The 11,302-nt window shown below is 58.6% G+C and overlaps 1 protein-coding gene across 1 annotated transcript; it reads right to left on the bottom strand.

Annotated features, from left to right (window-relative positions):
* Window positions 1–1,922: 1,922 nt before the first annotated feature.
* Window positions 1,923–10,504, bottom strand: RNF215 (ring finger protein 215). The gene is made up of 9 exons (XM_025399743.1): window positions 10,136–10,504; window positions 9,724–9,867; window positions 9,174–9,245; window positions 9,008–9,093; window positions 7,434–7,590; window positions 3,374–3,493; window positions 3,154–3,297; window positions 2,803–2,905; window positions 1,923–2,714 (listed from the first exon to the last, which is right to left on the bottom strand). The coding sequence occupies exons 1-9, from the start codon at window positions 10,418–10,420 to the stop codon at window positions 2,692–2,694; spliced, it is 1,134 nt and encodes a 377-aa protein (XP_025255528.1). The 5' UTR covers window positions 10,421–10,504; the 3' UTR covers window positions 1,923–2,691.
* Between the last annotated feature and the right edge of the window lie 798 nt (window positions 10,505–11,302).

Below are 11,302 nucleotides of genomic sequence, written 5' to 3'. Positions count from 1 at the left end.
GTCTTGGCCTCACAGTATGACTGAGCCAAGGAAAGAGCCCTTTCTTCCCCGTCCTGGGCAGGGGCCACTGAGTCCCCAGCCATGCAGTTCAGTCAGTCAGCAGAGTCCTGGCACTATGCGCCCTCAGTAAAAGGGGCCTTCCTGCTTCCCTCCCGACAGAGGCTGTGGGATAGGAGAGTACACCCAGGGCAGAGGAAGCCCCTAGGGCCTGGGCTAGGTGAAGGGCCGTCTTTCCCCAGAGCAAGGGACGAGGGGTGAACCTGGGCTCAGTGGCCTGCACTGACTCAGAAGGGGGTCGGGTGGGAGTGGACAGGGGAAGGGCTAGTGAGGACATCTGAAGCAGGCAGCGGGCAGCGACACCTTCAGCCTCCCACCCTGGTTCTGGACCTGTGCTGGCCACATTAAGGACCCAAGAGGTCACGCCTCCTTTCACTGCGGAACTCCTTGCCTTTAGGAAATGGTGACCGTCATGAAGGTTTCTCTAAATCCTGGAGGTCATAGCTCCAGGAGGCCACTGAAGGCAGGGCAAGGCCTCCCCCAAGTAGAGGACACCCTGCCTTTCCCATCCCTGTCCCTTGGGGGTCTCTTCAGCCCAGAATGCCATGTGGCCAAGACTCTGGGGTTTTCCTCATGAAGCCACCAGCCTGCCCTGAGCCACTTCACCTGTGAAGGACAGTCTCCAAAAACTTGCTGAGGCCTTCTCAGGGTACACGCTCCCGGATGCCTGAAGCATTTTCCCTTGGTGAAGAGGCCGTCAGAGCACTTCAGTTCAGAGAGAAGGGTCAAGAGGGGCCATGTATATAGCTGAGCTACCACAGCCTTGGTCAGCCCAACTTCCTGCTTCTGAGGGGCCCGGGAGATCCTGAGGGAGGTTGGGGTGCCCCGGGCACCCCCCTCTCAGGGGAGCACCAACCCTCAGCACCCTGAGCCAGGAGGCCTGTGCCCAAGTCCAGGGGTAGGACCTCACCAACTCCGCAGCCATGTATTCATTAGCTCCCAGTTCTAGAGGTCACAAGTCCAGATTCTGTGTGGCTGGGTATTTTTGCTCGGGGTCCCAGAGGGCTGAAATTGAGGCATCTACCAGATTGCGTTCCTTTCTGCCGGTTCTGGGGAAGAACTGGCTTCCGAGCTCCACTTGGCAGAATTCTGATCCTTGCAGCCATGGGACTGAGGTCCCCGTGTCCTCGCTGGCTGGCTGTAAGCCAGATCCTCTCTCAGCTCCTAGAGGCTGCCCACTTACCATGGGGCTCCCTCCATCTTCAAGTCAGCAACAGAGGATTTCTCATGCACTGAACCCCGTACATGCTTCAAATCCCTGACTTCCTCCTCTTCTACCAGCAGAAAACTACTTTGAATAGGCTCATGTGGTTAGGGCAAGGCTCACTCAAATACTTTCCCTATCTTCAGGTCAGCTTGCTATAAGACAACCCTACCATGGGCGTAAAATCCCTCCAAGAAGCCGGGCGTGGTGGCTCACGTCTGTAATCCCGGCACTTTTGGAGGCCGAGGCAGGTGGATCACCTGAGGTCGGGAGTTCGAGACCAGCCTGACCAACATGGAGAAACCCCATCTCTACTAAAAATACAAAATTAGCCGGGCATGGTGGCGCATGCCTGTAATCCCAGCTACTTGGGAGGCTGAGGCAGGAGAATCGCTTGAATCCGGGAGGCGGAGGTTGCAGTGAGCTGAGATCGTGTCATTGCACTCCAGCCTCAGCAACAAGAGCGAAACTCCATCTCAAAAAATAAAAATAAATAAATAAAATCCCTTTGAGTCACAGTTCCAGAGATTATATTAATGCAAGACATGTTCACGGCAGGTGGCAGTGGGACATCTTGGGGGCCATCTCAGAATTCCCTCTACCACAGGCAGTAGAACCTAAGATAACTTTTTAAAATCTTAAAACACCCATACACATTTTACATCTTATGTTAAAATATAGCCACGTTTATTTTACTATTAAACCTTCCCTACCCCAACTCTTTGAAAAAAAAAAAAAAATGGATGCCCCGGATGAGGCACTACATTGATCCTGTGGCTTCGAGTATCCCGGTCGGCAACACAAAGCTGCAGCCAAGGAGTCCAGAACAGGATCTAAGGCCTCTGGTCCTAGCCAGGCCCAGGAAGGGAGCCAGGCTGGACAGGCAGTGGGACCCATGGCTCCCAGTGCCCAAGGACCAAGGGCAACAGGCAGACAGCCTTGACCAAGACGTATCCTGAAAGACGGTCAGGCCAGGGTACCCCAAGGCCAGATAGCTCCTCCCTCAACCCACCCCCCAATAAATAAGCACAAAACCTGGCCACTGTAGTCTCAGCCTCCAGGGATTCCCAGACAGGCCACAGGGAGCTCCCAGAACCCTGGGAACAGCTACACTGGCCCCATATTCTCCTTCCCTATTGACCTGGGAGCTGCCTGTGAGGAGGGCAGACTCATGTCACAGGATTACAGAGAAGGTCCTAAAGTGACCTCTTCCTTGACTGACAGGTCCCGGCCCTAGATCCTCAGCCTATAGCTGTGGAGCCCCCCTTCCCAGTATGGACACAGTGGGGCCCTCATCCTTCCTCCCACCCACCGGGCTTGCTGTCCTGTCTATCCTGCTGTCCCATCCTGTCCTGTCCTGGGAGCCCAGGCTGAGGACCGGGGAGCAGGCAGGAAGGGTCCATCCCCACGTGCAGAGTCCAGCTGGGCAGCTAATCATCAGAGTAGCGGTTCCCTGCAAGGGAGAGGAAGAAGAACAGGGAGGGAGGCATCAGGTGAGGAGCAGGCGGAGTAGGCCAAGGGCCCCTGCCCCTGGTGCTCACCCAGGACGTTGAATTTGCACAGTGGGCAGGTCTGCTGGAGCATCAGCCAGGGGTCCACACAGTCTCGGTGAAACTCGTGCTTACAGGGCAGCACCCGGAGCCACTACAGGGGTGGGAGAGGAAGGTCTCAGGCCACTGAAGCAGGACTCCACATGGGGGTGCCTGGTCCCATGCCCCTCGCCTCAGCTGGGGAACTGAAACCTCACCGCTTCCCCCACCCCACTGAAATTCTGCTCTGTAGCCCTGGGGGCTGAAGGAGAAGGGCCTGGTGGGGGTGGTTCCAAGGTCCTGGGAGTAAGGTGGGAGGCATCACAGGTGAGCTGATGGCTGGTCTCTACCCAGGGCACTAGCCTGCTTGTTGCAGAAGTAGTCCAGGCACACGGCACAGGTCTCAACACCCGGCTCTGGGAGGCCCTGCGCCGCCCTGCTCAGCCGGCAGCGCCGTGTCTTGAGGGATGCCAGTCTCCGCACCACGCGGCGCTTAAACAGGTCCACCTGTGGGGAGAGGACAGGCACGGTCTTGCAGGCCCAAGGGCTGAGGGCTCTGGGGCTCCCTGGGGCTGGCTTTCACCTGGCCTCCGAGCTCCCGCTGGCTCTGCCGCGACGCCTGCCGCTGGGCCTGGACCACGAGGCCTGTGCACAGGAGCATGGCCACCAGTAGGATGGCATTCCACAGCTGCTGCAGGGGCTTCTGGGGAGGGAAGCAGTCATCAGGGACATGGGGCCGCCCCCACACGCCTCCCTTAGGAACATCTACCCCCAGGAACGCCAGGGAGCAGGCAGGTGAGGTGTGCTGATGGCCTCTGTGTCCCTGCAGTCCCCAGCTTCCTCTTCCGAAGGCTCCGTCCCTCCCACTGTGTGCTTCTCAGGATCACTCACTCTGCCCTACACGTTTTCCCATCCAGCTTCAAGAAGAGCCACATCCATTCCCAGCCCAGGGCTCTCTGGGCAACAAACCTGATGTTTTGCACACACAGAAGCTTCTCTCTGGTAGCCTCAGAGACTTCCCAACCCAGCACCCAGCAACCTAGCACCCACCCTGGGACCTGCTCACTCTCCCACCCCCATCCTCCTGCACTTCCTCCTGGTCGGCTTTCTCAGGCCCTGCCATCACCCACTCACCCATCCAGCCTGAACGTTCACACCCCCCAGTACGGGAGGGAGCCAGCCCCCAAGGCCTGTTGCTTTGTTCTCCTGGGTTGGGGGGTGGTCTCTCATGCCCTCCTTGCCACCCATTTCCCACCCACAGCCAGAGGGTTCTCCCCTGCACACCAGGCCCCGCAGCTCCCCTGCCTGAGCTCCTTCCCTGTAGTGCCACCTGACTCCTCTCCGTGTCCTGTGCTCCCGGCTCCCTCCCGTGTCTGTGCCTCTCCATACTGTTCCCTGTCTTGGGAACCCTCTTCCACCTTATCCCTTTTCTCAGCTACTGCCTCCACCGCATCTTGCTCTAGAAGCTCCCTGACCTCTTACGGCCGGGTGAATGTGCCCCCTAACCTCCGGCTGCCCCGCCCTCCTCACACCTGCTCTACCCAGCGTTCTCTTGCAGCTGCCCTTGGGGGTCTGTGTGCTCCTATCTGTGGGAGGTAACCATAGCTGATGTGGCCACCACTCTAACCCAGTACCTCCCATCATCTTTGTGGAATGAGTGAATCTGGAAAGGAAATGTGACTGAGAGAACACTGTAAAGCCTGGGGGCCTCAGGCCCCTGGGCAGCCTCAGAGTGACTGAGGGAACAACAAGGATCTTGACTCAACTCGCCCCAGATGTGGTGTGGTTGCTGGGCTCTGACTACTCAACAGCTGGCTCACAAGATGGTGCGGCGGAGTAAGCAAAACACAGCACGCTCCCTCAGGTGCGCCTCTGCACAGGGTCTGTGGATGTCTCAGGACTAATACACACATTCACTTCAAAGCTCTCTGCAGCTGAGTGCTGCTCTGCCATCGTGTTCTTCCCTGACCGATGCTGAAGTTCATCCACCGTCATGTGGGGAAGAGGGGCTGAGAAATGACCTGATGTGAAGAGCTCACAGCTCTAGACAAGCCTGGGTGCTGCTAGTGCCACAGGCCATTGCTCTGCTCGGAGTGGAGGTGCTCTGGGGGCCCTCACTGGGAAGTGTCTGTAAGCCCCAACTCCCCTCTCCATCCTGCCCTCTTCTCTCCTCCAGCTGCAGCTGGGCAGTGCCACCTGTTCTAGGAAGCTGTCCCCAAGCCCCAGGCTGAGTGCCTTTACCATGCCCTAGAGGGTCCCGGGGTCACCACCAGCTCTGTGCTCACCCCAGCAGTGACAGCATGTCTCTGGCCTATCTCCTCTCCAGACTGGGCCCCCATGAGCCCAGGGCTAGAGCAGCCCAGTTGGCCAACACCTGCTGGGGGCTGTATACCAGGAGACTGGGGCATCACTGCGTGGCAGAGAAGTAACTCAAGAAATGCTTGTGGGCCGGCCGCGGTAGCTCGCAGGCCTGTAATCCCAGCACTGTGGGAGGCCAAAGCGGGCAGATCACCTGAGGTCGAGAGTTCAAGACCAGCCTGACCAACATGGAGAAACCCCGTCTCTACTAAAAATACAAAAAATTAGCTGGTGTGTGGTGGCACAGGACTGTAGTCCCGGCTACTTGGGAGGCTGAAGTAGGAGAGTTGCTTGAACCCAGGAGGCAGAGGTTGCAGTGAGCCAAGATCGCACCATTGCACTCCAGCCTGGGCAGCAAGAGTGAAACGCTGTCTCAAAAAAAAAAAAAAAAGCTTGCGGACAGAATACCCTTGAATGCCCTTGATGCCAAGTGTTGGAAATCCAGGGATGATAAAACACAGCCCTGGCTGTCAGGAGACAAAGTGACACTCCTGAGCCCCATGCCAGGACTGAGTGGCCATTATGGCGTAAGTTCTCCAGGGCAGAGCCTGCTCTAGAGCTCCATGCCTCAGAGCAGCCAGCTGGCTGGGCTGAAGGTGTGGCCAGCCTGAAGCTCTGCTGCAGGCCAGAGACCCAGCCTCCCCAGGCTCACTGCATCCTGGGGAGCCCTATGTGCCCCAGGTTCAGTGCATCTTGGGGAATGTACCTTGTAGAGCCCCAGGTGAGGATGGAGGGCAGGAAGAGCAGTAAGAACGGTTCATTAGCCAGGGATGGTGGCTCACACCTGTAATCTCAGTACTTTGGGAGGCCAAGGTGGGCAGATTGCCTAAGCTCAGGAGTTCGAGACCAGCCTGGGCGACACAGCGAAACCCCATCTCTACAAAAAATAAAAAAATTAGCTAGACATGGTGGCATGTGCCTGTAGTTCCAGCTACTTGGGGGGCTGAGGTGGGAGTGTCACCTGAGCCCAGGAGGTCAAGGCTGCAGTGAGCCAAGATCGTGTCATTGCTGTTCATCAGACCTTCCTGATACATGAGTGTTGCTGCTCTGGACTGCCAGAGGCTGGAGGGATAGTGACTGGGCCCTGGGGTCAGGACTGAGAGCCCAATGCCCATCAGGCCAGCCACTGAGACGCCTACTCCAGCCACCCGTCAGACACCTCAGCGGCCACGGCCACCCAATAATTGGGTTGGGACCACCTTGACCTCGGCCTGCAGCCTGGCCAAGGCTGCTCAGCTCTGCCCTCTGGAGCAGCCAGACCGACCTGCAGACTGCGTACAGCCCCACCCCAGGCCTCTCACCAATGCCTGACCTGTCCAGAGGCCTGTGTGGGCTACCCATGACAGGGATACACAGAATACCGTCCCTGTTCACAAATGAGGAACCCGAGGCCAGAGAGGTGAAACTCCCAGCCTGAGATCAGTCAGCTAATGTTTCCGAGCCAGGATTCCATCCCAAGATTGCCCCACTGGAAGTTGCCCTGCACAGCCCACGGTGGCCAACACCTGCTGGAGGCTGTACACTAGGAGACTGGGAGGTGACTGCCCAGCAGTCCAGGGACTCAAGAAATGCTTGTGGACAGAATACCCTTGAATGCCCCGATGCCAAGCGCTGGAAATCCAGAGACGATAAAACACAGTCCTGGCTGTCAGGAGACAAAGTGGCGCACCCGCATCACATGCAGGATGGGCTGTCCCAAGAAGCCCAGGAACAGCCTGACCACGCCTTGCTGTGATACAAGAGGGAGAGAGGGGACTTCAAGCTGGGCTGTGAGCGAGGCTTTCCAAAGAACGGTGGCAGGATGAGTTGTGAAGGTTCTAGCTAGACTAGGACGTGTGGACACAGAGAGAAAAGGTGTCCACGTCTACAGCCAGGCGTAGACAAGGCCCAGTGGCAGAAGGCCAGGGCATGTGTAGTCACTGGTACAGGGTGGCCAGAGCATAGGAAAAAGGACTAGAAAAACAGAGTGAGTGAGTGATGCAGAGAGCTGTGAAAGCCACGCGAAGGGGTCTGAACTTTATTCTACAGACAGTAAAATAAGGCTTCCCAATGCCTGCAGAACGTGAGGACAGCAGCTAACACTGACTGCACGTGACCCGGCCCAGGCACCCCACTGAGCGCCCACCTGCACCATGTCTCTGAACACTCACAGCACTCCTGTGGGGTGGGACAGGCCGTCCTTGCCACCACGGTAGGGAGAAGCCACAGGATTTGCAAGACAAGGCCATGTATGTGGCCCCATGAACCTCCTTTCCCTAGGCCCCATGTCATCTGCTAGCACCCACCTGCTCCTGGGCACGACTGCCTCCCGGGCAGACCAAGTCCTGCCATCCTCCATAGCCATCCTTGGAGAGGCCACAGGTGGTCCATAAGGTCAGCTTCCACTCAATATTGGCAGACAGGGACTCTCCGCTGGTGATCTCAGCTGTGGCCTGGGTCCTCCTGGGAGGGCCAGATGGAAGGACTCTTGGAAAGAGAGGCCCAGACCCACCCAATCCCAGCTCTGCAGGAAAAGGGTACCTATGACTATCGCCCCTGTTGGCCTTCCACTTTACCCCAGGCCTTTTCTCTCTATTGGTTTTTCCAGTTTTCACACCAGCCAGGCCAGGGAAGCCTGCAAGCCCAGGGAGTCCACCTTCCTCCTTGCTGGGGCCAGTCCCCTCTGCCCACAGAGCCACCTCCTTGCTCCAAGCTCCAGGCTCTGGCACCTCCTTCCCATGCCCTCACCCAGTTTTCAGCCTGGGAAAGGGCAGTCTTTTTTGTTTGTTTGTTTGTTTGTTTTTGAGACAGGGTCTCCCTTTGTCACCCAGGCTGGAGTGCAGTGGCACAGTCACATTTCACTGCAGCCTCTACCCCCAGGGCTCAAGTGATCCTCCCACTTCAGCCTCCTGATTAGCTGGGACTACAGGCATGTGTCACCACACTCAGCTAATTTTTGTATTTTTTTTTGTAGAGACTGAGTCTTGTCATGTTGCCCCGGCTGGTATCAAACTCCTGGACTCAAGTAATACTCCTTCCTCGGCTTACCAAAGTGCTGGGATTACAGGCATGAAACACCATTCCCAGCCGAAAGGGCAGTCTTAAAGCTAACAGTTGGCCAGGTGCAGTGGCTCACGCCTGTAATCCCAGCACTTTGGGAGGCCGAGACAGGCGGATCACGAGGTCGGCAGATCAAGACCATCCTGGCTAATACGGTGAAACCCTGTCTCTACTAAAAACACAAACAAATTAGCCAGGCATCGTGGTGGGCACCTATAGTCCCAACTACTTGGGAGGCTGAGGCAGGAGAATGGCGTGAATCCAGGAGGCGGAGCTTGCAGTGAGCTGAGATCGTGCCACCGCACTCCAGCCTGGGCAACAGAGCGAGACTTCATCTCAAAAAAAAAAAAAAAAAAAAGCTAACAGTTAGGCCGGGCCCTACCAGGCCCAGTCACAGCGGCAGCAGGGGCAGCAGCAGCAGTAGTGGCAACAGGGGCTCACGCCTGTAATCCCAGCACTTTGGGAGGCCGAGGCAGGTGGACCTGAGGTCAGGTGTTTAAGACCAGCCTGGTCAACGTGGTGAAACCCTGTCCCTACTAAAAATACAAAAAATTAGTCGGGTGTGATGACACATGACTCTGATCCTAGCTACTTGAGAGGCTAAGGCAGGAGAATCACTTGAACCTGGAAAGCAGAGGTTCCAGTGAGCCGAGATTGCACCATTGCACTCCAGCCTGGGCAACAAGAGTGATACTCCATCTCAAAAAAAAAAAAAAAGGCTAACAGGTAAGACCCTGGTCCCAAGCCCCCTCAGCCCATGGGAGAGCCAGGGGCTCTCTGTACCCAGGGTCAGTCCTTTGAAGTCTAAATGCCAACTCACTGCAGCAGTGCATCCAACAGCTTGGTGACATTGGAGGAATAATGGAGGACGATCACTGGCCTAAGCAGAAGCTGGGATATGTCCAGCTGCAGGGAGACAAGGAAGTCAGCAGGCCTGGGTCTCCCTTTCCCCAGCTTGCTTACCCTCACCGCCTGGTCTGATTTACCTCTCGGACCACGTTGTGGTTCAGGATGAGGAGAAGCAGGGCAGAGGCTCCCAGGAAGAGGGCCCGCCGCATCTGCAGAGGGATAGAAGGCAAGAGGCTAACATATACCCTGCCTGCACACCTGTCTCACCACCTGCAGCCCCAGCTGCTCTTAGTTCCTGGCCCTGCAGTGAGCAAAACTCTGGACAGACTAGCCATAAGCTTCTGGAAGTCAAAGGTGGAAACTGCTTCCTTCCTCCTGCCTCCCTTTCAGATGCGCTGTGCCTTCCCAGGTCCTAGCAGGGCAGTCCCCACAGTGGCTGCTAGCAGCAGCTCCCCCCGCATCCCATACTCTCTGAGCCTGGTCAAGCTTCCCAACCTCTCTCTGGCCTCTTCTCACCTCCCTGCTTCGAAGCCGTACTGACTCCATTCTTCAAACTGGGGTGTCCTGACCCACCCAGGCCTAGGGCTTCTCTGCAAGCTCTTAAGGGCCCATCTAAGGAAGGCCTGGCTCTAGCAGATGCCTTGGAATCCCTTCCTTCAGCCCCTCCCCGCTAGACATCCCCTGCACCTGCTGGACCAGGGCCTTGGGATAGGCCTGCGGGCCACTGCCCTTATTCTCCTGGTGGAACTGGGCCACCTGCTCCTTGCCCACGTATGCCACTGCAATCCAGCCTTCCACCGGCGCCTCCTGCTCGGCATCCACGATGTCCATCTGTGTGGCAAGGGGCTATGAGCAGCGGGAGGCAGGGTGTTGGGGAGGAGAGAGCCGGGGTCATCACAGTGGATGCAAGGCCAGAGTTCGGAGAGCATCTGGCTCTCAGGTTTGGGAAGCCTGAATGCTGGGTGCCTGGGGAGCCTGGGGAGGGGCGCTGGACTGTCAGGGCTTGGTGGAGGATGAACGTCGCTTCTGGGTGCGGGGTCTCTAGGGAGGGTTGGGAGAGGGGTTTAGTGATGCGGCCAGATGGCTCAGCAGCGCTCACCAGCAGCAGGCGACCGCCCAGCAGGGGCGCCGGGTCGGCTTCGGAGCCGATCCTGACGCCCTCCAGGACCAGAGCGTCCTGGCGCGGCAGTCTCACGTCCACCCGCACGGCGCGGGCTCCGCCCCGCCCCGCCCCGGCCGCCGGCTCGCTGCCGTCCGCCGCGGCCCCGGGCCCCGCCAGGCCCAGCCACAGCGGCAGCAGGGGCAGCAGCAGCAGCAGCGGCGACGGGGGCGGCGGCGGAGGCGGCGGCGGCGATCTCAGCGCGGGGCGAGCGGCGGGGCCCATGGCCCGACCCGACGAGCTGGCGCACAGTGGGGCCGGGGGTCCCGGGCGCGGGGGGATCCGAGGGAGAGAGGCCGCTGCCGGACGGGGCGGGGCGCCGGGAGGGGCGGGGCCGCGGCCGGACGGGGAGGGGCACCAGGAGGAACGGGGTGGGCGCTTGGCGTCTCCCGCGCCCAGACTTGGCCGCGGGCGCCCCCTGGTGGCCGCGGAGAGCTTAGGCGCTAGCGGCCGAGGATGCTGGAGAGGGGCGGAACCGGGATCGCAGCAGGAAGGCGGGAAGTCAGAGAGAGGAGGTTCTCGCAGCCAGCGGGGTGTTCCGGCGGCGGACGCGTCAGCGGGGCAGACAGGAAAATAGTTGAAAAGGGCGACCTGGGGGAGCAGAGACACGATCAGAGCCTGAGAAGGGCAGGAGCAAGGGATGTCTAAGGGACCTGGTGGCAGGCCCTTATTCTGCGGCAGCCCCACTGACCCACGGGGTGGCCAGGGCCAAGTCACGTCCCTTTCTTCCCTGGTCCTCCCTGTCTCGACCCCACTAAACAGCAGGAGGCAGAGAACCAGAGACTGGCATGGGAAGCCGACGGGAGAGATGGAGGGGCAGGGGAAAGGGGCTGGGGGGCAAGGCAAGATGAAGCAGGCAGGGACCCAGTGCCTCAGTGGGACCGAGAGGCTGGGTCACTTCCCTCATCTGTGAAATGGGCACGATAGGCCGGGCGCGGTGGCTAACGTCTGTAATCCCAGCACTTTGGGAGGCTGAGGTAGCAGATCACCTGAGGTCGGGAGTTTGAGACCAGCCTGACCGACATGGAGAAACCCCCATCTCTACTAAAAATACAAAATTAGCCGGGTGTGGTGGTGCATGCCTCTAATCCCAGCTATTCAGAAGGC

The sequence above is a fragment of the Theropithecus gelada genome, chromosome 10, assembly GCF_003255815.1.
Source record: "Theropithecus gelada isolate Dixy chromosome 10, Tgel_1.0, whole genome shotgun sequence".
Classification (NCBI taxonomy): Eukaryota; Metazoa; Chordata; class Mammalia; order Primates; family Cercopithecidae; genus Theropithecus; species Theropithecus gelada.
Note: the sequence above shows the minus strand (reverse complement) of the source record. Positions and strands in the feature narration are given on the sequence as shown.